The 26,915-nt window shown below is 39.7% G+C and overlaps 2 protein-coding genes across 4 annotated transcripts; one reads left to right on the plus strand and one right to left on the minus strand.

Annotated features, from left to right (window-relative positions):
* The first annotated feature begins 1,430 nt into the window (after nucleotides 1-1,430).
* Nucleotides 1,431-11,526, plus strand: ripk1l (receptor (TNFRSF)-interacting serine-threonine kinase 1, like). Of its 3 annotated transcripts, none has more exons than XM_085139249.1 (11): nucleotides 1,431-1,772; nucleotides 1,967-2,129; nucleotides 3,260-3,416; nucleotides 3,561-3,698; nucleotides 3,780-4,011; nucleotides 4,113-4,262; nucleotides 5,028-5,104; nucleotides 5,272-5,347; nucleotides 5,502-6,098; nucleotides 6,230-6,295; nucleotides 7,783-11,526. In XM_085139249.1, the coding sequence occupies exons 1-11, from the start codon at nucleotides 1,718-1,720 to the stop codon at nucleotides 8,079-8,081; spliced, it is 2,010 nt and encodes a 669-aa protein (XP_084995375.1). In that variant the 5' UTR covers nucleotides 1,431-1,717; the 3' UTR covers nucleotides 8,082-11,526. The 3 variants fall into 3 exon arrangements, with proteins under 3 accessions (XP_084995375.1, XP_084995373.1, XP_084995374.1); XM_085139247.1 differs by having other exon boundaries at nucleotides 1,433-1,772; nucleotides 6,230-6,379; XM_085139248.1 differs by having other exon boundaries at nucleotides 1,434-1,688; nucleotides 6,230-6,379.
* On the minus strand, nucleotides 8,282-26,700 carry opn7a (opsin 7, group member a). The gene is made up of 6 exons (XM_085139259.1): nucleotides 20,780-26,700; nucleotides 18,480-18,567; nucleotides 16,823-16,985; nucleotides 16,602-16,729; nucleotides 15,032-15,366; nucleotides 8,282-13,461 (listed from the first exon to the last, which is right to left on the minus strand). Exons 2-6 carry the CDS (start codon nucleotides 18,565-18,567, stop codon nucleotides 12,820-12,822), a joined length of 1,356 nt encoding a protein of 451 aa, XP_084995385.1. The 5' UTR covers nucleotides 20,780-26,700; the 3' UTR covers nucleotides 8,282-12,819.
* Nucleotides 26,701-26,915: the final 215 nt, after the last annotated feature.

A 26,915-nucleotide genomic window follows, 5' to 3' on the forward strand; every position in this document is an offset into this window, starting at 1 on the left:
GGAGGCACTGAGAAACCAACGACAGGCTCGGGACTCTACAGTGCTGCTATTACAGAGAAATGATGGCATATGTCAGATCTCTACTGATAATTACTGTGATAAAGACATCAACAGGAAGTGCTGCTACCCACTGCCCAACATTGACAGCACATTTACACCGCAGACACCAGTTCACTTAACTTCCTGGTAATGTGTTGTTTTGCTATGTGGGGCAGCTTGTGACAGCCAGCCTCTACTCTACAGCTTGAATGGGAGGAAAGCATCTGCACTTATTACACAGAGTAATGCAAGCTGGTTATCAGTCCACCCATCCGGTTTATGCATGAGGGTATGTATACTTTTCCCCTAGTTTTATTGCTTTTAAGAGCTCTGCACACTGGTGAATGTACTCTAATAGTAATCAATCAATCTAAAATGTTACTTGGATTTACAAGAAAACTGGGCAGGAGACAACATCAGATATTTTTATCACTTCTTGTAGTTTTGCCATAAAGTAAGTTGAGTTTATAGAGAGAGTCAACACACTATTGGACCTAGACTCATTTGTAAAGTGCCAAAACTGAATGAGAATGCTGTCCCGATACTGTGCAACTAAACAAGGTCATCTATGTGAATCTCCAAGCAGTCATAAGTAGGTGGAATTTAAGCTTGAATTCAATAATTTCACTCACCAGCTTGTTTTTGTCTTTTAATTGTTGGCAAGAGCACTCCATTTCTCCTCAACTGCCATATAACCTGAAAATTACCACCAATAAATGTAGTTAACAGAAAAAAGTTGAAGAGAAAAACTTGCAAGGCAATAAAATGGAGACAATATGAGCCAGGTAAATATGATACTGCTTTGATGTGGCTTTGGTGTGCAAAAGGAGGAATTTATAGTGTGGGCGTTCACAGATAGGCTGCCCAAAATGTAGGCCTACTTGTAGTACATCGCCCACATTGTCAGTGGCTACAATTCAGGTGGTTTCCCGCTCTAGTTTCGCATAAATATTCAATTTATCAATGAACTTGGGTTTTTTTTTTTTCGGTCAGTGCTTAATTTTAATTACTCCATCATATTAACTTGTTTTTGGGGGGGGTTGTTATTATTTAAAAAAACAAAAGCAAACAAACAAAATAAAACGTCAAAGTCCTCATCTTAACTTAGCTTAGCTTACATCTTATTTGTTTAATTCGATGAGAACGTTTTTTTCCCCTCCTATGACAACTGCCGTTTAGATCCAGCTAGAGCGATTCATCAGTGTCACCATCATGAAATATAAACAGGACTCTCCTGCAAACAGTTTCACCACTAGGTGGCACCAACGTCACACGCAACGATTTACAGCGATCGGCAAAAATTGCAGAATGTTGCCCCCCCCTCCCCCCCAAAAGAAAAGAAAAGAAAAGAAAAGAAAAGAGAAGAGAAGAAAAAACAAAAACAATGTGAACACATCAGATAAGACAAGTAAACACACACAAAGATTAATAATTTTATCCCGTATTTCTGCTTTGTGTTAAAGGCATCTCCGACAGTACATAGTTGAATCCACTAGCACCCCTGGATCTTTTCTGTCATCGATTTATAAGTCTGTTTGTAGTTTTTTTTTTCTTTTTCTCTTGCGCGTTTCACTTTTGAAGTAGGTCGTCGAGGAAATACCGGAAATAGAAATAAACTGCTTTACTTGGACCTTTCCAGCACATTTTCGGTAACTGTTTTGTTTGATACTGGAAGTGAATGGGGGTGTTCCCCCTACAGTTTTGTTTCCCGAGTAATTCATTAAGTTATGGAAGTAAGTCAGTTAAAGATGCCGACACTTTGGGATAGCCTGTTTCGTTAGCTGACCTCTGTCACAGTGTTGTGATTGTTACGGATGGTTGATTAGCCGATTCACAAATTAAACTGTGTCCTGTGCGCTTTGTCACGGCTTTGTTTGAGCTGTAGGTTTTTTGGTTTTTCCGATGTGACACTGTGAATTCTTCCCAGGGATGGCCACCGCGCCGGAGTCCTCACTTCATATGAGGTCGACGGATCTCATTAAAAAAGAACCCCTGGATTACGGAGGTTTTGGAGAAGTTTACTTATGTTATCATGTGACGCTGGGCCAGGTGGTGTTAAAGACTATGTACACTGGACGTCTGCGCAACGAGTAAGTTGTTGTTGTAGTTGTTGTAATATGTTACTGCATGTGCTACCCAAGGGTATTCCCCTTCGTCCAACGATAACTTGAATCATGTGTCCCGCGAAGTTTTCCACGCAACCAAGCGAGACACTTTTAGAGTAAGAAAAGTGCAGAAAGTATAATAACACAGATGAATACACATGTATGTAAATGAATGTACTCGTTATTACGGTTGTCAATACCAAGGTAGTGTGCTATGAAAAGGGACACTACCTTGGACACTACCACTTCCCTTTTGAACAAGGAAATAGAGACAGGTTGATTCAGCTCAATGCCGAAGAAGTCCAAAATCAGTTTTTTATATCCGCATATACACAAATTTAAAGGAAACTCGTTCCTGAAAGGGTAAATTTTTAAAGTTACTGATAATACTCAGTCTAGCACTAAGAACACAGACTAAATTAGCTATTAGGTCCAAGGCCATAAGATTTCTTGTGGGACATGCCTGGACTGTACAAAAACAAAACAGTTCTTTCCCATGAATTAATTATTCTATTAATTATTGACTATTTAGTTTTTTTTAAAAATTGTGAAGAATAGCTGTTCACTTTTTATTTTTTGAGACAAAATTTCAAATGTATTGCGTTGTCCCCATAACAGTCTGCATGTAAATAAATACAAAATGCATTTATAATTGTATTTATGTATTTATAAATACAAAATATTAACAGTGATTATAAAAATTGTTGCTGATATTTTTACTTGTCAGCTTATTGTTTGTATCTCAGATGCGCTGTGAGTCACATGCCAATCCAAAGTCTTGCCTCAGTACTTTCAATCAGCTCCACCAATTACCAAAAAAAAAAAGTTTAACATAATTTTAAAAAATGTTGTCTTTATCTTAATCCTTATGAGTATAAGATGATAAATGTATTTCTGTAGCACTAGAAACAGAATCACTGCTCTGGCTTGTCTGTATGATTATAAATGGTAACAGAAACACAGAATTAAAGACTATATTTCTTACTTATCTGTTACTGCACGCCCACACATGCTTAAATATCAGAATTGGGTTATTGAAGTCGGTAAGAATGTGCTCACATTGTCAATTTTCCTATGCAAAACCTTTCTCTTATTACATTTAACAAACTTTCCAGGGAGAGTAAAAAATCGCTACTGGAGGAGGGAAAGATCATGGCGAGCCTGAACCATGAGCGAGTGGTCAAGTTGCTGGGTGTGATTATGGAGGATCGAGATTGCTCTCTTGTCATGGAACTCATCCCCAGAGGCAACCTACTGGACATGCTGGAGACCGTTAGTAGGCTTAAATCAATAAATACCTGTAACAAACACAGCTTTTGTGGTTTTCATCTATAGCGTGTAGCCCTAAAGAGTTCCACTTTTGTCAGTTTATCATGAACTGAAGCATTATTACACTATAATCTCTCTGTTCTTCAGGTCAGTGTGCCGATATCTATCAAGGGAAGAATCATTCTAGAGATTTTGGAGGGAATGATGTACCTCACAGAAAAGAGTATCATACACAAGGACATCAAGCCAGAAAACATCTTAGTGGACAAGGATTTTCACATCAAGGTACATTACACTCTCTGGGTCATGACACATGTAGGATTCTGTCTGCTGGCATTCACAGTCATGGTGAAGGATTTCTTGTAGATTGCAGATCTTGGTCTGGCCACGTGCCAAACGTGGAGTAAACTCACCAAGGAGGAATCTCGCAGGAAGAGCCGTATGGGGCGATCGACTGGTGTGAGAGGAGCTGGCACACTGAGCTACATGGCCCCGGAGCACCTGGAGAGTATTCATAATCCCTCCACTGAGAAGTCTGATGTGTACAGTTTTGCCATCGTGGTGTGGGTCATTCTCACAGGGGAAGAGCCATATGCAAGTGAGCTGTGATATCATGACATGCCAAAGTTTGCCAAAGATTACCAGATGCAGCATATCCACTGCATACAGCATTTAAAGAAAGCATCTTTTTATGCCCAGATGCCAGGAGTGAAGACCAAATCAGCCAGTGTGTTCGTAACGGTGACCGACCGGCAGAGGATCTTATTCCAGAAGACACACCTTCTGAAATAATTCAGCTCATGAAAAGATGCTGGGATCGCACTCCTGAGGAACGGCCGACTTTTAAAGGTTTCCTTTTTGTATTTGGGAATTATGAGCAAAATTGCACTCATTGATGAAACCATGTACACTCATTAGGTACATTTCCCAGAAATTTTGGTCCATATCAACACGATAGGATCACACAGTTGCTGTAGATTTGTCAGCAGCGCATCCAAGATGCAAATCTCCTGTTCCACGATATCCAACAAATGCTCTGTCTGACTGAGATCTGGCAGTTTGAGTGCAGTGAACTCAGTCTGTGGTCTTATGCTGCTCTAACACATCTGCCACAAGACTCGACTTGTTGCACATTCAGATAAGATGCTCTTCTGTAATGAGTGGTTATGTGAATTAATCTTGCTGTTGAGTAATTGTTGCCTTCCTGTCAGCTCAAAGCAGTCTGTCCACTGTCCTCTGAGGTCTAGTGTCAATAGTATACAATGCAATAACAATATTTTCTCTTTGTTTAGATCATGTTCATATGTAAATCTTAGAGTTGGTCGTGTATGAAAATTCCCGTAGATCAGCAGTTTCTGAAATAAACAGACCAGCCGCTTTGGCACCAACAAACACACTAGATTTAAAGTCACTTAAATCATCCTCAGTCTGAACTTCAGGTCATTTTGACCATGTCTACACATCTAAATGCATCGAGTTGCTTGTTGGTGTTCACGAGCAGTTGAACAGATGTATTTAATAAAATGGCCAGTGAGTGTATAAAGTGAATGCAACACTTTTGTTTGTTGAGTTTTGTTGAGTCAGTTTTCTTTCCTCTTATTTAATGTCTCGCAGAGGCCTACAACATCTTCCGTTCTTTCTACATGGAAAACCTTGAACCGCTTGTAGAGGAAGATTTACTTCACCTGAAGGTTGAATAAATATTTTCTATATGTGATCATTTTTTTTTAAATAATCACAGACATTAAGCAGTATTTTAATCAAAACAAACATTATATATATATAGTATAACATATCTTCCTAAAGACAGTGTTATTAAAATTTTAGTTTTTTAAAATTATTTTATTTATTATTGCAGAATTCATACGAAGGCCCAGATGATCTTATTGAGAAGATGAAGTCTTTATCAGTGAGCCCTGAAAGTTTTTCAGGAGGTGAGTGTGCTCCGTAAACCCGGTCGTCAGAAAAAAACGCATTGTAAATTTTCTGATCCCCTCCTTTGCATTCTGTGCTACATTTAATGCTGTTTAGAAATCCTGAAAACATTTGAGCAGCTTTATTGTTTTACTGTCTCTCCTCAACTTGTAGATTGCCCCGCTCCGTTGATAAGTTCAGACAGAAGCGTGTCCGTGCCAGTTGAAGCCAGTATCGAGGATCTGCACGGCAACCAATATGAACAATGTCCAGGGCATCTTCAGACAGATGCTAAGGCAAGTAACAGCCCTTCAGAGTTGCAGGAGAAGCTGGATCGGGAGCTTCAGTACCACAAACACGGCAGTTATAACTGTGAGAACCACTCCGATGCTGGCAATTCCTTCTATACTGCAAATCCTTTCCTGCGAAGCAACGTCAGCATTTCGGATCACTCTGCACGGCAACCAGAACAAGAAAAATCTTCTGTATTCTCCTGGACAAAAGCTGAGCCGTTGCGGCCCACAAACCAGGAAGAGCCTTGGTATCGTCCCTCTGCAGGTGCCTTTGAGACCTCTTCCACACCTACTCCATTCCACTTACCTATGTCTTCGAGCACACCCTCTCTGTCAGCATTTAACCAGCAACATCCCCACTCCCACTTGGACCGGCAGCAGTCCTGGCCAACTTACCCAGTGTCTGATACGTCTGCCCCTGACCTCACCTCTGGACATCTTTTGACCACTTCAAAGAGTTGCCAGATGCACGATCAGGGTACTATTAAAACATAAGTGTTTGAAGAAATTCTGAATCTAATCCCTGAGGGGTGTTCCCAGCTTTTTGTGTTATCTCCTTGTTTTTGGATCAGTCGTGTTTACGTGTGTTTGTTTTTGTTTTCTGACCAGGGCCCCTTTACATTCAGAATGCCAGCGGGATTCAGATTGGAAGCAACAACACAATGAGCATCAGAGGTTATGACCCCTCTCTTAGCTTGTCATCTGTATCTGCTAACAGCTCAACTAACTCTCCCATCAAAGAAGGCATTCAGAAATATGGTAAACCATAACATTTCTGTCTGTTTATGAACTTTTCATGCCTGAAGATCACAAATGCACTTTTAATTCACTAGAGCTGTAATTGAACACGTTGTTGTTGTGATTTTGATTTTTATTGGCTCATCTTTCCAAACCCCAGAGATAGTTTGGTCACATATGACCATTAGAAACGCATAAGCTTTAATTTGTCCTTCTAAGTTTTTCTGTGAGCCAAGAAATATTTTTGCATAGTGTTACAGTGTTGTGCAAAAGTCTTCAACCACTCTTCATTTCTTCATGGTTTGCTAGAAAAAAAAGGTAAATAGGTGCAGAAATTTATTGAAACGTGCAAACATCAAAGGAAATACAGTATATACGGCAATAATAGAGTTTGTACAAGGTCAGTATTTGGTATTACCATCTTTATTCTTCTGACTGAGCTCTTTCAGTAGTCTTCAGGAGTAGTTCTCCAGGGTTCTCGAAGTACATGCAAAGCTCTTCTTTGGATGTGTACTGCCTTTTCTTCTGTTCTCAAGATGATCCCACACTGCCTCAATCCATAACAGTGTTTTTCTATCCAGGTAGGCCTATACTGCAGTAATGCAGTGTTTGGGGTCACTGTCATGCTGAAAAATCAGGCTGTTCCAAATTAAGCTGTTGCTTTTCAGATGGTATTGAATGGCAGATCAAAATCTGATTTAAAACATTTGAATTCATCACTCCATAAGAGTGTTGTCACTGGTTTCCAGTAAGTTTTTGTGTAATTTGGAATACCTCAGCCTCGTCTCCTGGTTTCCCTTCATTGAGAATGGCTCTAATATATCTCTATCCCTAATACATCTTAAATTACACTGAACATAATGCCAAGATATGCCAACGTTTTAGAGAATAGGTCTTTAGGAAACATCTTTTTGTGCAAAAATACTGTTTGTTGGCATTTTTCATCAATTCGACTGGAGAAAATGTGAACAAATGATGTGTTTTTTGGAACAGACTGCTAGTAACAAAGAACCTAGAGATAAAATTTGAAATAAGCTATGTGGAGACACAACACTGGTTCATTTAAAGAAAAAAGATTCCTCTGACAACGGTCAGGTACAAGGAATGCACTGAAAATCTGTGAAAAAGCAGCCAGTGTCCAAAGAAAAACTTTGAAAGACTGTCAGAAAGCCTGGAGAACTATTGATCAAGATCACTTTTTAAAAATGACTCCTGGCTCCTTGGAAGCAAGATACAAATAAAAGAGTGGTGGCTCAAGACTTTTGCACAGTACTGTATTCACCAAAACGCATTTTGTGTTTCCTTGAGTTCTAACAAACATATTGCATTTCCTTCCTCATAAAACTTTTCTTTCTTTCGCCGGATGCAGCATATTCTGTTGCTTCTGGCACCTCTGTAATATATTTATCTCGTGTTTCCGTTAGAGGACCATGCTGTTATGGAAGAGCACCTGGACGTGCTGAGAGAAAACATTGGGACCAAGTGGAAGCGCTGTGCGCGGCGTTTGGGTCTGACCAATGTGGATATAGAGACCATAGAGCATGATTGCTATCGTGATGGTCTGCCAGAAATGGTGCACCAGATGCTGGAGCGCTGGAAAATGAAGGAGGGCTGTATTGGGTGTACAGTTGGGAAGCTTTGCCGAGCTCTAGACGGAAACATAAAGGTAGATGTCATCCAGAAAATACTAGACATCTGCAATTCGTCTTCCTCACTGGGATAAACCTTACAGCAACTGACATGTCTCATGCTCTCTGATTGATTTATCATCTACGGTGGCCGCAATTATAAACTCTGCTCATGGCTCTGAGCCTGAAGGATCACTTTAGTAGAGGTGGACACACTGAAAACTTATCACCTCATCTGAAATACATTTTTCTGCTTTTCAAAAATGATAAACATAGAGCTTAATGTCAGTGTCCGGTGAGCAAAGAAAATTGTCATTAAGTTTTCTTTAAACTTTCTTAGGAGATAGTCTTTGACAAGTTACTAAACACTGTTTCGATGAAATTGAATGCCTTTGTGATATAGCTTCGCCTGCTAAGAAGATATTAACATGAAATTGTGGATTTTTGTATTGCTCTATATGGTGACAAGTCTCCAAATATTCATTTCAGGCTAAGGTTTAAATTTCAATATGAACCGTTTCGAGGTTGTTGGGTTTTGGTTGGTATGAAGAAGCCAGTGGGTTTGTGCACATTAACAGAATAATGAATTCATGTACAGGGACTGTCAAATGGTGTGTGGTACACATTTATTCCAGTCCAACACAAACATAATGACTACAATCACAGAACAGGTAAGGCCAATGAGCCTGTGACAAGCGGAAAACATCAGCAGTCATAAGGAACAATGAAATACAAATGAAAACGTGTGCTGTCACGAGGTAAGCCAAACTGCTACCATTAATCTGATGACGGTAAAGCAAAAGTACGCGTGAGTTGGTGATTCAATTCTTTTAATGTTAACGAAGTGATTCATTCAAACATAATAAGCGTTTTGGATTGAAACGTTACTTTCTCTCCGTCATAATTATAGCGTCTTGCCAAAGACAGAGAGTGTGTCTGTGTATAGTTAGAGACAGTATTGAGGGTCTGCATGTCAAATGTCTTTTCTTCATCTTCATGCAAACTACATTTCAGCATTACAAAAGAACTCCATGCATGTATGAAAAAAACCCTCCTTTTTTTCAAACTTTGACTATTTTTTTCGTTTAGCAGATTCTTCATCATATTCATTACAGCTGTTATCCTCTGACAAATATGTTTATGGAGTTAGTTACTGATAACTAGTCCCGAAGGTCACTATATCATATGTTTAAAAACAGCAACAGGCTTTAATTTTTAAGTGTGTCGTTCTCCAGTGCAGTACTGTGCAATATTCTTGAGCCACTCTTCATATTGTGCGTGAAAAGATTTGTCCTGAGCTATAGCTCTCCGGGCTTTCTGAAAGTCTTATTATGTGTTTCTTTTGCCATGGGCTGTTTTTCACTCATTTTCAGTTCAGTCATTGTAGCTGACCACTTTCAGAGGAATGTTTGTCTTGTTTTTTAAGTCACCTGACGCTGCAGAATGAATAATTCAAGCATAAGAAATGCACCTAACCCAAGGGACGAGCAAGTGTTGTGTCTACACATAACAGACACCCTAGGAAAGAAACTATTTTTAGTTGTATGTTTAGGCACATGTGCTTTTTTTACTAGCAGCAAAAACAAATTCATGTTTTTCACATTTTAGCTGGGTCTGTGAAAAAGACCAAAGATAAAGCAGTTAGACCGACATAAAATAGTTTTAAGGTTAAGGGGATTTCCAAAGAGCAGCTGAAAACTAACTCTCGGTATGATGTGGCATCTGTCCTTAAAAAAATATGAGCAAACTGGATAAATGGAGGACAAACACTGAAGTGGCACGCCTAAAAAATACACATTTACACCAGATGAATGGGGAGAAAAGGCTGAGGTATGACACAAGAAACACAAGAACTGGGTTGAAAATCAGTGGGTCCAAATTTAAAAATTTGTGGCTCAAATCAATATGTACCAAGTGAGATGTTTACAGCAATCTATCTCAGTCATGGTTTTAAGATCATTAGAATTGTATAAACTCTGTTTTTGCCTCCTATACTGTATTTTCATGTTTGCACGTTTCAGTAAATCGCTCTACACTGTTCTCTTGTTTCTAGCAAAATGTAAAGAATTGACAGGTGGCTTGAGACTTTTGCACAATACTTTATGTCAAAGAAAAACACATTTTCCTTCCAAGTAAATATTGTGTAAATGGCCTGTATTTGTATAGTACTTTACTAGTCCCTAAAGACTCCAAAGCGCTTTACACATCCAGTCATCCACCCATTGGTGATGGCAAGCTACATTGTAGCCACAGCCACCCTGGGGCGCACTGACAGAGGCGAGGCTGCCGGACACTGGCGCCACTGGGCCCTCTGACCACCACCAGTAGGCAACGGGTGAAGTGTCTTGCCCAAGGACACAACGACCGAGACTGTCGGAGCCGGGGCTCGAACCGGCAACCTTCTGATTACAAGACGAACTGCCAACTCTTGAGCCACGATCGCCCCCAGTGTGTGTTTATTTTTCCGTCATACCCAAACTGCCAGGATACATGGTGAGATGTGAGACACAGGTCACTTTTTTAACAATAAAAAATTGTGAATCAAATCATTGGAGCTGAGTGATCTCTGAGTGAACTGAGCAATCCAGACTATAAAAGCCAAAGAAATTCAAACTCATTGTTTTGATGGGACTTTTTAATGAATTACCGACATGGTGCTAGTGTACTTTTGCAAATCAGAATTTTTTTCTATGGGGAGTTTATTAGATAAAGAACATCAGTCCCTGAAGTCGATGGTTTAGTGATAACGCTCTGAGCTACAAAGGCACATCTACATACTTATATTACATACAAATGCAGGCTTAGTTTCAGATTCCATGATGTTTAAATAGTGCTCTCTGGGTCCGTAGACTATCTGATTATGTACTTATGTACACAGGACATAAAAGAAAAACATGGGAGGGAGCAAAACAAAAACCAACAACAATATTTTATTTAGATGACGTTGTTGTAGATTCCTTGGATGATCTCATGTAAAGGAACATCGGCCATGAATCTAAAAACGAAGCTTTATGTAAATGGTCTGTTTGGTCCTGAGTAACTGTCCAGATTCAGATTCACATTACCTTTACAGAAAAGATTCAGCCACATCCCAAAGGTGCTCTACTGAATTGGGATCTGGTGATTATGGAGGTCATTTGAATACAGTGAATTCACTGTCATGTTCAAGAAACCAGCTTGAGATGATCTGGGCTTTTTAACATGGTGCATTATCCTGCTGAATGCAGGCATCAGGAGATGGGTTCACAGTACTCATAAATGGATGCAAAGATTTTCATTTTTTTAATTTAGGTGAGCCTGTGTGAATTGTAGCCTGTTTCCTGTTCTTAGCTGGAGTGACACACAGTATGATAAGCCCATCTGCTTCAGTGTTCAGAGATGCTCTTCTGCTCTTCTTGGTGTTAACAAGAGGTTATTTAAGTCACTGTTGCTATAATGTCAGCTCATAGCAGACTAGCTATTCTCCTCTGACATGGCATTTTCACCCAAACGACTGCAGCTCACTGGATACTTTCTCTTTCAGACCATACTCTGTAAACCCTACAGATGGTACCCATCTCTACCATGACACATTTAAATCACCTGTCTCTCCTATTCTCAAGCTCAGTTTAAACTTCAGCAGGTTGACTTGACCATGTATTGAATAGCTGTCATGTAACTGGTTTATTGGGTATTTCATGATAGAGCAGTTGAATACATATACACCTAATGAAGTGGCTCATGAGTATTATACAAGTAAAAAAAAAATATTTTGTTGCATAAAATATTTTGAGTATTGAGTATTCTCTACTCAGACTGATTTGAAGTTTGTGTTATTGAGATAGACTGTATAATAACTTAAAAACAGTATTATGCACAAATATTTCATTTTCTAGATCACATACATAGATAATTCACAAAGCACCATTCACTATTACAGTAGCTGCAAGTGGTCAGTGTGAACACTGTTTGTAATGTTACAGTAAAGGAAGTGCTGACTCTCAGTTTCTATCTATACACAGGGGTGTGCTGCTGTGATAAATAATCAAAGGAAAAACAATTACCTTGCAAATCACAAAATACCTTTTATACACAAAGCCATGATTATAAATAGCTTAACTCAATATTGCTATGGGATAATGATACGTAGTATAATATAATAAATGCCTCCCAAACATGCTAGAGTAATAAGTTGGACGTGTCATACATGCTGAATCTCCAAAGGTCAAACTAAAGTTTTCTTCTACCTGGAACAAATGACTAACATTTTAATAGTAAAAGGCTGGCAGCTATTTGCATAGCACTTCTCTTAGAGTGCATAATTTCACCTTTAACTGGAGGGCACTGTTAGCCAGAAGAATAGTCAAATATGAACAACAAATCCTAGATATGTAAAGCCTAGAAAATAGAAATGAATTAATGATGATTTTGAACATTTACAGAGACTCCACTCGTCTTACCTAGCCAATGTGGAATCGAAATGTAGGCGTGTTTTTTCCATGAGTGCTTGGAAGATTGTTTGAGGTGGAGGAATATTTTAATGCATTTTACATATTTAGCTGCACTGAAACCCAGAGCAACACCTAAAAAGTGCATCGCTATTGAATGAATAGCTTCAAAGTATCTGATAAATTTCCCTGGGGAAGTTATTTTCAGTTGGTGGAAACCCCCCAAGAAAGTCATCTGAGCCATGCAACTTGGCACATTTTTCATGAATAGGAAGAGAAGTTAAAGAAGCATAAATAAATAAATAAATATATGACATGGTTGTTGCTCAAACACTTCAGGTATGTATCATTAATTCCTGAAAATATTGATACAGTTTGTGAATACGCTCACAAATCTAAACAAATATCAGGGCCAGGCCACTTTTGCATGCCTTTGAACCATCTCCAAATTGATACAGAAATTATCAGTTTCTAAAGTTCTTTTCCCCCATGAGGTGGCTATAAGGGATTTCTCTTTTCGGCACTCACTTTTTGCGTCCTGCACGTGCGTTAGAGGAACTGGAATGTCTCGATCCTGTGATAACTCTCTACTGGCAGCTGGCTTAGTGACACCAAATATTTGAGGGCTGTGTTTGAAGCACTCAAACACATCCTTGCCCTTCTCACAGCTCTGACCCTTTAATGTCACTATTGGTGGTTGAGCAGGGGAGTTGGATGAAGCAAAGTGAATGGTCTGTCTGTGGAGTGCACGAAGTCTGACCCTGATCTTTGGCTTTAAGCAGCACTTTACTTGGCACTGGCTGCAGATGCAGCCCTTCATAGAGACCTGGCATAGTGCACCCAGATTGCTGCATACCATCCTGCGGAAGTTTGGTCTTAGCATCAGGTAGATGATTGGGTTGTAGATGGTGGAGGACTTTGCAAACATGGCTGGCATGGCAAATGCCATGGGAGGGATGTTTTCGACGTGTCCAAAGGCAGCCCACATGGATACGACAGCATATGGACTCCATGCCGCAAAGAAACCAATGCAGACAGCCACACTCAGCTAGCAGGAGAAAGAACACAGAAAGTGTAATTCAACATTTCTTTTCACCAAATCCAATTAATAAATTTTTTTTTTAAAAAAACCACAACTGTAACACTTGTCAACTTTCCCAACTATCTGAAAAATATTACCTTTTGTCAGAATGCTGAATGAAGAAATCACTTAAATACAGGTTGTATCACTTAAATGTAATATGTGTGACAAAGTGAAGCAGGCTAAAAGATCCTGAAAGGGTTACAAAGTTCCCTTTGTAACCCTTTTAACAATTTGATTTAACAATTAGAAAGACACTGGGCAAAAATGACATCAATGGGATAGTTCCAAGTTTAAAACCACTAAAGAACAGAAAGACTCGTCTCCTATTTGCCAACAAACATCTCGTTGGTCCCCAAGACTTTAGGGAAAACTGGACTGTGGGCTGATGAGACAAAAGCTAAGCTTTCTTGAAGGTTGTATTACTGAGTCGTATTACTGCATAAGAGTAACACAGCATGTCAGAAAAGGAAGATAGTAACAACAGTAAAATATGGTTTAGTTTTGTATTGTTTATTTCCCCTTTCTGTAAATAAAGCCGTTTTTTGAGTTACGTCCCATTTCCATGAGTCTGCTTCTGGGTTCTCTCCTGCCTGCACACAGCTGGTTTCATGACACTAAGTATAACAAATATAATATTTAAAAAAGAAACCTACAAAATCATGAAGAGAGCAAATACTATTTCACAGCACTGGAAACAAATGGCTATTTGTTGTAAAGATAAATTTGAATAATGGTGTCCTTGGAAGAAAATGAAGACACACTTTTACATTTTGAGATTTTCTCCCATCTGTTTTTGTTAGCCTGTGCAATCACTGCTGCCCTTCCCTGTATTTAATTTTGTGCTTTTGACACCCCCTGCCATTCTCTCTAGACTGTGGTGGAAGAAAAACAAAAAACAAATTTAAAGAAAACAGCTGGGTGAGGAGATCTACCACTATACCCCCACATGAACAGTTTGTATTTAAAAGAGAACATGCAGAGGCCACAAAGATTTAAAAAGCATTCTTCTCACTCCTCATGATGAGTTTTTTTTTTTTAAATGAATCTCAGATGTTCTTACAGAGAAGAGAATATGATGATTAATCAGCGAAGGCAGCAGTATCCATCACGGTGAAACCAGAACTTCTCTCTTAATGAGAAACTGCATCATGAGGGGGATATATTGAGGTCACTGTCAATTTCTACAACAAATCGAGGTGAGAGACAGGACTCTTCTCTCTAAGGCAGTGTTTTTATAAGCTACCCATAAACCCTGGCCTTTCCACCAATAACTGGGTGATCACACTATGCAAGTTTTTTTTTTTGTCTTCCTGCACTTTCATTTAAAGTTGAAAGTGCAGGTGAAAAAAAAAACTGCAGGTATGAATAAATTGACTAAATCTTTAATTTTTTACTTATTACTTAGTGATTGGCGAGTACTGTATAATCATTCAATATAACATATTTAAACACATAAAACACATGTAGCACATTATGGGGAGAACATGGTGAAGCAGTCCACAGAAGTGTTTAAGGGAAGTTTACCTTAACCCACCTTAACAATAACTATCTGGATGCTGCTCATGTGAGTTGGCCTCAATGCATGTTGCTCCATAGTTCTGCGAGATGCATGCACTGCGACCAGGATTCCTGTGTAAGATGCTAAGATAGCACAGCATGGAAGGATGTAGCAGAAGATGAACAGTGCCACAGTGTAAGATCGTGCTGTGCTGAGTTGATTGGACAGGCGCCAGTCAATGCAACAGGCAGTGCCGTAAGGCTCTGGTCCATACTCCCCCCAGTGGGCCAGTGGGGAGCATGCAAACAGCAGGGCGTAGACCCAAGCACAGGCAATAAGCAGACGGCCATGAACAGAGTTAAACCTGTTTCCTGTAAAAACAGACTGTGTTAATATTTTATGATATGAAGGTGAATGTGAGTTATTATTTATTTCGCTGACACACAACTGCATTTGTGGATCAGTGCATTTTATACTTTAAATGATGGCATGGTAAATGATGCTTTACCATGTGAAAAATACTCTGTGTGCTCTAAGATGCTTATACTCCATAATCTAGTTAATATACAGCATAGTGCTGAAGAACTGCATCTGAATTCACAAGTGTTTAGCTTTTCCCAATGGCTTTTTTGGACTTCCAAGAAAGGTGTTTTTATTATGTTGCATTCCTTTGCATTCTGCAACTGACAGACAGTGATTGGACTACTGTTAAAAGATAACATAAGGTAACCTGAAGAAGTTCAAATTTTTGCAATCTCTACACAGGCTTGTAAGCCAGTCTGCTGAAAGAGCGCCTCACAGGAAAGCCAGTTCTCCTTCTAGGAGGCTAATTATGCCTATTCTCATTCATTGGCAATGACCTGTTTCTTAAGAAGTGAAAATGGTTAAACATTTTTCAGAGAGAGCTGAGTCCCCAGAGAAGGTTCTGTGCATATCCACAGCATTTTACAGGTCTTTTTTTTTATTTTAGTTTGGTGATAAGTAGGCTGTACCAGTTTCACTGGAGTAGTAAAAGTACATTGGGTAATTATACAGACTGCTAATTTTCACAGGAGCTCAGGTAGAACATAAAGAGGTTAGGTGACTCGAGGCCTCATTAAGCTGCAGCAGAAGACAAAAGATGAGCCCTCTAAAGCAATCTAAGTTCATCAAATGACGAGTGATGTTACGTCAGCCTTATACTACGCAGATATTATGTCTGTCAGTGACTGAAAATAAAATAAGCACTTATTTAAATATGAAAGGTTAAATATTACAATTTTAAAGCAATTAATGTGAATATCTCTATTTGTAGGCTCATACTTTAAAATTACTTTTGTCCCAGCAACTAAATTGTCCTACTTTTTTGTAAGGCACTGAAAGAAATGCACTTTTTTGGGATGGGGACCAAATAGAAAACCCAGTTGCACAGTGTTAACCAACATCACAAGCAGTACTTATTGAGCACAGCCCTTTGACTTGTCACTTAACAAAGAAAAGCTAATGCACAGTGCTTTACAGAGGGCTCATTTCCTTCCACAGATAAATCAACAATCAGCCACTTGGGAATAGGGTAGTTAATCCCGTGTCATTTCACTGAGCAAAGACAGCCTCTTTGAAGACTTACCGTAGAGCGGATAACATACTTTCACAAAGCACACCATGCTTAGCAGGGTTAGAGTGGTCAGACTGCAGATGCCAAACAACATGCCACAAAATGCGTATACGGAGCACACTGTTTTCCCATACAGCCACCTGTGTGGGAGGGCGTGAGAAAGAGGACAGCTCAAAGCAAAGACATAGCTCAAAGATCAATGATTGAGAAGGAGTAGGCGCTAAGTTTTGTACCTGTGGTAGAAACTTGAAGTTATCGCCATTGGGTAGAGGGACAGAGTCAGGCCCAAGTCACTGACAGCAAGGTTGATGATGAAGTACTCAGCGGGTTTCAGGATGTTCTTTTTCTTGTAAGAGATGTACAACAGTGTGCTGTTGCCAAATAGTGAACATACTCCTGCAAAAATAAACCAGAACAAAAACCCTGAATGTGAATAAAATACTGATGGGATGGTGACAATAGGAGGGATTTTGTTTTGACTTTTCAGAAATTGCTTCATCAAATTCGCTGTCCGTTTAAAACAAGACAAACGTATTGGATAATATGCTTTTTGCCTAGAATACATTAGATATGACTTTTATATCTGTCCAAAAAACATAAAGCCATATAATAAAGTAAATACATAAAGTGCATTAATACAAACACAACACAAAGTGTACTAGATAAAGTGTACCACAACGAAGCACCAGCATGATGTGCTCAAACCTCCCATTCAATCTCCCATTCAATCACATCCCAAAGGTGCTCTACTAGTTTGAGATCTGATTGCATTGGAAGATATTTCAGTACAGAAAGCTCAGATCATGTCCAAGAAACCAGTTTGACATGATCTGAGCTTTCTGACATGGCAGTTTATCCGCCTGAAAGCAGCCATCAGGAAATGTGCTCATAACGGGATGGACATGGTCGGCAACAATACTCAGGTAGGCTGTGAAGTTTAAACGATGGCCAGTTGGTACTGAGAGGCCCAAGAACAAAATCTCCCACCCCATTACACCACATCCAGTATCTAATACAAGCCAGGATGGATCCATGCTTTCATGTTCTTTATGCTAAATTGTGACCCATCCATGCCATCTGAATGTTGCAGCGGAAAGCAAGACTTATCACATCAGGCAGTGTTCCTGTTCTTAGCTGACAGGAGTGACACCCGGTGCGGTCTTCTGCTTCTGTAGCCCATCTGCTTCAAGGTTCAACATGCCGTGTATTCTCCATAAACCATAGAGGTGGTTGTGTGGGTTGTGTCCCAGTAGATCAGCAGTTTGTGAAATACTCAGACTAGCCTGTCCAGCACCAACAACCATGTGATATTCAAAACCATTTAAAACAACTTTCTTCCTCATTCTGATGGTTGGTTTGAATTTCAGCAGTTCATCTTTATCATGTCTACATGCACGAACAAGCACATGAACAGTAGTGGCCACAAACTGTATATATAACTTTCAAAGTATTATGTTTCTACAGAATAATAAGAAACTCATACTTCTACTGTCTTACAGGCATAACAGTGTATACTGCTTTATCATATTTACCTAGCAACATATACAAATACATAGAATTGCTGATGATTCTCTAAAAATATTAAATGTAGAGTATCTTCATTAATACTGACAAAATCACTGGTTCTATATATAAAAACACACACACACACACACACACCATGTATGACATCTGTAATACAAACAGTAAATGCAGATGGATGAGTACATAATGGATGTGGGTATATATAGGTGGGAGTGGAATGCATAACACACAGCAACACAGTTAAAAATAAAAGTGAACTTGCAAGGCTTCGCTGCAGGATGCCTTGCTTCATGCTGCTATTCATTTCAGCTTGAGCAGAACTCAGAGAAAACTCATTGATAGTATTGTAAACTAGATTTAACTCACCAAAAACAGAGTAGACCACAGCCACGGTTATATCCAGTGGTGCCGGTATGCTAGAGTGGAATGCAATGTCTTCATTTAACAACCCCATCTGTAAACAGATTTTAGAAACTTGTTAACTGTTCTCACATATTGCATGTGCAAAATTTCAGACCTTCTGATTGTGTCTTATGAAAAACGTATCCAAAACTGTGATGTTTTTGTAGAACATCACATCAAATATTTTAGTCTTTCAATGCAATAAGTAGATGGTTTTCACACATTACCTTAAAGTAGCTCTTACACTAACTGCTCAGAGCAGACCCAGGTAGAAAGAGCCATGTCAACACAGGGGAGCTTTTAGCACATTGGACTATTTACTATATAGCTCCACAGACCACCAGTGATGGAATGGATCCAGGTACATTTACTGCAATTCCATAATGTGAGGTATTGCAGTTTCATAGCTCTTAATACTTAGTGTACTTTTTATCTCATTATATTCATCTGATTATTTACATTTTTCATTATTTCATTCGAAAATTAAAAAATATTCAATACTTTTTTACTATTTAAGTTTTAAAACGCTCATAGAAGAAAAACAAGCAATCAGTATAATTAGTACATGTTTTGATTAAACATCTGGATGTAAAGTAGATAGATTTCAAAAGAATGATGACATTGGATGTGTAAATAAGGAACTTAAACAGTAACATGGAATAAATCTAGAGAGAGACGCTGAATTGTGTCACATTAAAACATTGACAATGATTTATATTATAAATGTAAGGTTAATTATACACATGTAATGTTCTTCAACTGAAAAAAGCTGTTTCATATACATATATGGAAGTATGTCTTTCATAAGCTTGTGTCAGAGGGGACTAATAAAACAATAACAAAATGCATGGCTGTGTAATTCTTTTCAGCATCGTAAAATATTTGGAGGACCTGTATATTTACATGCCTGTATAAGCTGCCAGTATCATCAGTGCTCCCATTTTTCATGCATCCATTCTGCTTCAGCAACCAAAATCAGATAGTGACCGACAGGTCTAAATCAATAGATGAAATCAGGGTCAATAAACAAGTCGTATCAGGAAAACACACCTCCAACAGACCCGTGAACAACACTGCAGAACTGCTCTGCTTTTCTCTGCGAACCTTAATATGTACAATTAAAAGCAATCTACATCAATAACAATAGTGGTTGTGTTCATGCAATCCTGACGTTTACTGTTCATGTCAAGCACAACAGTCTGACGCTAGATGGCAGTTGTGCTACAAAAACCTACAGTGTGTAACGTTTAAGGTTTACGTCAGGTTATTCGAAAATAAAATTAAAATAATTAATGTCCATAAACTATTCATTAATTATTATTTTAATATGAACTCAGTGTCAATACATAATTTGGCGTGTGTACCTTTCATTTGTGAAACTGCAAGCGGATGGAACACGTGAAAAGACAAATTTAGCGATGGATCAGCAGAGATTCATCAAATCCAAAGTACATCAAAATAACACGCCTCCTGCAGCTCAAGTATTGCTCAAGTTACTGTCCTTAACAGATCACAGATGTGCCTGAGGCACGGCCGGATAAAAGCAGTAATAATCCAGCTCCGTGCGTAAAGGCGCAAACCTCACAGAGGCGCACCGTTATATACGCTTTATTAGCTCACAAAACTGCAAACCCGTGTTGTTTATCACTGATTTTTTTGGGAGCTTCAAACGATCACCTCCCACACATTTACTCACCTAAGAACAGAGAGGAGTTTGCACTGTTAAACTTCTCCATGCTTCCCCCCTTTTTCTTCTCTCAGAGACAAGGCAGGTGGTTTGAACAGACACGGCTAGCATCATTTAGAAGCAGTAAGGGCAGTTAATTAGGGTAAATTAGGAAAGTTTAAAGGGAGTGTAGCCTGTAGAATTATATACATTCATGTTTTTATCGCTTATCTAAGCAGTGGTGGGATGTAATATGTGCTAACCGAAATCAGATAAAAGGAAAATGCACCCCTAACGAGTGATGAAAAGCTGAATCTTTGTGATATTAGTGATGAAAAATCATCCAGTCTTTCTGTATGAATTTCACCATTTTTCAGTTTCACTTAAACTTTTGCATGCTATTCAAATGCTATTCAAAGAGCATCTAAAGATCGTTCAGCGCCTGTCTCCCAGCCCCGCAGGTCAACCAGTTGCAAATAAACTTTTACAGGTTTGGTGGTTTTCATAACAAATGGAAGTCAACATTGTCACAATTTAGACTTACATTTCTGATAATTTTGTCTTTCGTTTGAGCTAATTACAATACATTTCGTCTTACCTTGTGCGTTATCACACAGGCTGGAAATGAGTAGTCAGTGAAACGAGACCAGCTTCATTCACTACAACAGGCTGCAGCGCCAGTCCTCCAAACTGCACCAATCAATGACGTCAATACGGTGGGTCCATCCTCAAGGGGGCAAAGGGGGCACTGCTCACTAAAGCTGAGAATCCTCCCACCTGCAAAAAATTATTTCTCAGTGTAAAAGAAAAAAAATCTTGCAGGAAGTGAAAAAACATGTGAGTAGACTATACTGAGGCAGATGACGCATCAGGTGGTTAGGTCCAGAGACCGCAAAGGAAACATAGAATTGCAGTAAGGGGGTGCTAACAGTTTTGGAGCAATATGTTGGGCCATTATTATTAGAATTATATTATATGTTACATCTCCAGCCAGCACACACTGCACCTGATCCATACAGCACCTCCTGCAGGTGGTGGGCATGCAGGAGGTTGAGCCAGTGTCCCTTTTTCGGGATGTGCCAGGTCGGGCTCTATTGACTAAGGACCGCCCATCATACTCTCGGTCATTGGCATCCTCCTTGGGCACCCTCCTGGCTCCAGGGTGGGGCCCTGGTAACCCCATCCTGGGCATGGTGAACTGTTCCCTGACCCTTTCACTCTTGGGGATTTGTGGATTTGTGAATGAGGACACATTCGCTATGGGAGACCCTACCATGCGGCAGTTTGCTTGGGTAGGTATCTTAGTATCATCTCGGTTTGCCGCCTGTACATTGGAGTTTTTGCCGGTGGCCGAGAGGGTTTGTTCCCTGCACCTTTAGGCCCGGGAATGGGTCCTAATTGCCATCTGTGCTTATGCGCTTAACAACAGTTTTGACCTGACCTTGTTGGAATCCCTGAGTGGGGTGCTTGTAGGTGCTCCACCTGGGGACTCTATCATTTTACTCAGAGACTTTTGTACAAACCACAGTTTGCCCATAACAAACACCATATTTGAACATAAGGGTGTCCATTAGTGCTCGTGGCACGAGACACCCTAGGCTGCAAGTCGATGATTGATTTAGTAATTGTATCATCAGATCTGCGGCCATATGTTCTGGACGCTCAGGTGAAGAGAAGTGCTGAGCTGTCAACTGATGACCACGTGGTGGTGAATTGGATCAGCTGGCAGAGGAGAATTCTGGACAGACCTGCTGCGCCTAAACGGATAGTAATGGTGTGCTAGGAACGCCTGGCAGAGACCCCCGTCAGCAAGGTCTTCAACTCTCACCTGTGGCAGAGCTTTGACAGCGTTCGAGGGAGACAGGGACACTGAGTCTGAATGGACCATGTTCAGCACCTGCATTCTTGAAGCTTCTGCACTGAGATGCAGCTGCAAGGTGGTTGGTGCCTGTCATGGTGTTCTGCTTGTAGACAAAACAAAGGTGGCACAGCTTGTGCACATACAATTTGGTGATCAGTACTTTCAGCCAGCCAGACTTTCTAAGAAGTGGTTAACTTCTTTAAGTCCTTATTTCCATCCTTGTTTCCTTGCACAAACCTGTAAACTTGTGGGGGTCAGTAGGTTAAATCAGAATCTTTATTGTTCCAGCACTGTGGTTATTTTGTGGCATTAGCTTCGTTTAAAATCTGTGAAATTCACTTTAAAAGTTAATAGTTGCCAATTTCAGCAATAGTATGCTGCTTTTAATTAGAAATCAATATCGCATGCCCCCCAGAAAAGGAAACAGTTTTTTCCACATCTTAAAGGCAGGAATAAATTATCCTCAAAAGAATTACACTCAGTGAAAATGTTGCCTTGGGTGCCACTAGCTCTTCTATTTTCTCACATGAATTCTCTCTCTCTCTCTCTCTCTCTCTCTTTCTCTCTCTCACACACACACACACACACACACACACACACACACACACACACACACACGCACAAGCTGGAGATGAAAGCTCCATTCAAGGTATAACTGTGTTCTAAAAGAATTAATTGAGATGGCCACTGAGGGTAGGGAGAAATTAATGTCCATGATGGGATAAAACATGCCAACATGGACATCAAAGTGGTACAGAAAGATTACAAAAGAACCACTTAACACAAACTTTACCTGATCACGTAAAGCCATACTCTGCATCCACATTCACTGACTGCAGAGGACTGGGTAGAATATATTAGGACATTTTGATAATGATGCTGTGTGACTCAAAATTATATTTTTTCATAGTTAAACAACACTTGAGATGTCAGTTTCCTGTTCTTACCTGAAAGGAGTGGCTGCTGTTGCCCATCTGCTCCAAGCTTTGATGCGCTGTGTATTCAGAGATGCTCTTCTGCATACCTTGTAACAAGTGGTTATATGAATTACTGTTGCCGTTCCTCTGATCAAAGCCATTTACCCATTTATCTTTGACCTGAGGCATTTTGAAGTTTCTTTGTAAACACCAGTGACGGTTGTGCGGAAAAATCTCAGCAGATCAGCAGTTTCCAAAACAGTCAGAGCAGCCCATCTGACAAAATCAACTATGACGCATTCAAAATAATTTAAGTCACTTATCTCCCTCATTCTGACACTGGGTTTGAACTTCAGCAGGTTGTTTTGGTCATGTCTATACACGTCTAAATGCACTTAGTAACTGCCACCTGATTATATATTTGTTAATGAACAGCTAAACAGGTGCACCAAATAAAGTAGTTGGTGAGTGTATATGCAGCAAATATAGATTCTATTCAAGCTTTAAAGATGCATTATGTATGGGCAGAAAGCTTAACTTCATTCAAATTTATAAACATAGAATCTTCTTTATGACAGACAAGAATTTACCACAAAAGACAACTCATACAGTAAACTTTTTTTTTAACAGTGCTGTGCAGATACCTCCCACATGAGTGGACACACATGAGCTTTTTCTACACAACTAAGAAGCTGTCCACCTACCATCATCTATTGTCTTAATGTCACAAATTAGGCATTTTCTGAGATGTAATACAGTGCTAAAATCTTCTGTGGGAAATGACAGCGCTGCAGACTTCTGTGTTATTATTGTTAATTTTCTGCATCCGGGAATATTTTTTGCATATAAAATATTACCTCTTTGCTGCCTGTAAGTCACAGGACAAATATGGCCAGAGTCGGAGGTGCATCAGTTCAGCTCCATTAGTTCTATCTAACCCACAAACTCCTCTTTTAAGTAATATAAAGCAGCAGCCAAGAAATATCAATATGTAATCACCATAGCTGAAAACTACCAAAGCACACAAAGGCTGCATGAGTGTGACAACTTGGTGATTGCTTGGTCCTGCTTGGCCTAGTTCCACTGCAATCAAGGACAGTGAAATGCACTCGAAAAGAAACGACCCTTATCAAGGACACATGAATGTGTATGTCCGTACAGCAATTTTTTTGCTCAAAAGTGGTAAAGAAAAACTTTCATTTGGAAATTGCCAAAGTATGTTTTCTTAATGCAAGGAACCACGGTGATCAGAGCAAGGGGTCTTTAGCTTGCTATATTGCCATCTGCAGGACGGTGCAAGTAAAACACCCGAGTCCTCTAGTACAACTTGCATCCTTGATTGAACAAAATAAAGCAATCTTGCAGTTCGACCTACACATACATTTCTAAATATTCCATTTAAAGGTGATGAAATTAATGATTTCTGCCATTTTCATAACTGTTACAATAACTGTTGCCATAGCATTCATTTTTAGTAGTCTGGAAAAGTAATTTTGCAAAAGAAGTGAGATCTTTATGCTTTCTGATAACAATGCAGCACAAAATGATTGTATAATAAGTTAATGTGACTGTACAACTAATGATGTGGCAATACCGGGTTTCAGTCACATATTTTTAAGAATTTAACTAAACATATACAAAAGTATTACAGCAGCTATTAGAAAGAGAGAAGAAGAAAAATGGACTGCATTTGTGACGGTTATTTTCAAAGTTGCACATTACTGCTTTAAATGTTACCAGTGTTTGCATTTATCACTATAATTTCCATATTTTAAAAGGGAAAGTGAAAACTATTCACGATTACACAGTTTGATGTGGTGCAGAAAACATAGCTTGCTGAATATGAAAGAGTGGGCTTATCACTGGTTGCAGACGGTTACGTGAGGTTTCATGCATCTTGTTTCTTCACAGCAAAAGCTGCAGACTTTGATCATGACATGACAATAGCTTGCCTGTTCTTACTGGGTCTTTGCGGGGTTTCTTTCCAATGAGATTTCTTTAGGCTGGTCCGGTTTCCATTCTAGCGAATGGGAAACTTTCAGCGTTTGCAAATGTTTGTCTGTTTAGTCTTGAGATAGGCTGATGATCTGCAGAGCATGTCAGCTGTCACTGATACACACTGTAGTTGGGTTTTCCTTGACTAAGAACAGGAAAAATTGTGTAGAGTATGAACGAATGCTTATTTATTGTTGAACAGTGGACAAATTATGGAGGTTACTGTTGTTTGAATTGATCTAACTAGTGTGTACCCATTCCATAATACGGGTTTAGATTTTTCTAAGAATGAATATATATATATGATGTATCAGCTTAAAGGGAGTGGTCTCTTAGACTAATTATAGTTTTGAACCAGAACACTTGCTTCAGTTCATTCAGTGGATGATAACACGTATTAGGTGTAGACAGTCCATACTGGTTTATATCTATGGGGCTAATTACTGTTGACAACACCCATTCAATGGACTGATAACATCAAAATTGGGTTACCAGATTGTGTAATGAATCAACAGACTGTTAATGTTAAGTTGATTCATTACACAATGTTAAGCTTTCTAGACAGCTGTAGTGTAATCATTATGGCAACCAAGCTGTGGTTTGTCCTTAACTGCTGTGTTTGTAAGATGTAGTTTTCAGTGTTTTTCTTTAAAAGTACTGTTGCTGTACTGTTCTGATGTAGAGTCTTTGTTTCTCTGAAGGTTTACAAGAACAAGAGCCTGCAGTTCTACATTGCTATTCTCAGTGACAATAAGAACCTCAAGACTATTAAGCATTGAGTGTACTAGTATATGTTTAGAACTAGAAATCTTTTATCACAAAGCTCGAACTTTTTAATGGCAAAGCATGTTAGAAATAAATGCTTTTTTCCCTTTGTTTTCTTATGTTTGTGGGTGTGCGTATGTGCATGTGTATGCATATGTGTGTGTATTTTATCCATCAATTTATCACCCATCCATTTTCCACTTATCCGGGGCCAGTTCGTGGGGGCAGCAGCCCAAGCAGTGAATCCCAGTCCTCTGTCTCCCCAGCCACCTCCTCCAGTTTGTCTGGGGAAACAGGCCAGCCACCCTTCGCAGAAAGCTCATTTCTGAGCTTGTATCCACAACCTCATTCTTTCGGTCACTAACTAGAGCTCATGACCATAGGTAAGGGTAGGGACTTAGATTGACCGCTAAATCAAAAGCTTCGCTTTTACACTCAATACTCTCTTCACCACAACAGACAGGGACAACATCCATATCTCTGCAGCTGCAACATCAATCCGTCTGTGGATCTCTTGGTCCCCTCTTCCTTCACTCGTGAACAAGACCCTGAGATACTTAAACTCCTCAACTCGGGGCAATACCTTCTTCCTGACACGTAGTGGGCACTCCACCCTTTTCCAGCTGAGGACCAACTGGCCCCAGACTTGGAAGTGCTAATTCACTTGGCTGCAAACCGCTCAAGTGCAAGCTGGAGGCCACCACCCAATGAAGCAAACAGAACCACATCATCTGCAAAAAGCAGAGACGATGTCCTGAGACCACCCAAGTGGAAACATTTTGCAACTGAAGAGAAACGGTGGCAAAGGGCAGCCTTGGCAAAGTCCATCACCCACTGGGAATGAGTCCGACTTATTGTCAGCTATGTGGATCAAGCTCTTGCAACAATTGTATAAGGACCAAATGGCTCGTAACAACAGTCCAGAGAGCCTATACTCCCCAGAGCAGCTCCCACAGAATACTCTTAGGGACACGGTTGAATGCATTCTCTAAGTCCACAAAACACAAGTAGAGTGGTTGGGTGAACTCCCATGCATCCACAAATATTTTCGAGAGGGTAAAGAGCTGGTCCAGTGTTCCACAACCGGGACAAAAGCTACATTGTTCCTCCTGTATCCATCCCAGGGACCCTGCCACCAAGGAGTTGCTTAACTGCACTGTGACCTTGCCCTCTGTAATGCATGAGTCAGAACACTT

Source organism: Neolamprologus multifasciatus, chromosome 18 (genome assembly GCF_963576455.1).
Source record: "Neolamprologus multifasciatus chromosome 18, fNeoMul1.2, whole genome shotgun sequence".
NCBI classification, from domain to species: domain Eukaryota; kingdom Metazoa; phylum Chordata; class Actinopteri; order Cichliformes; family Cichlidae; genus Neolamprologus; species Neolamprologus multifasciatus.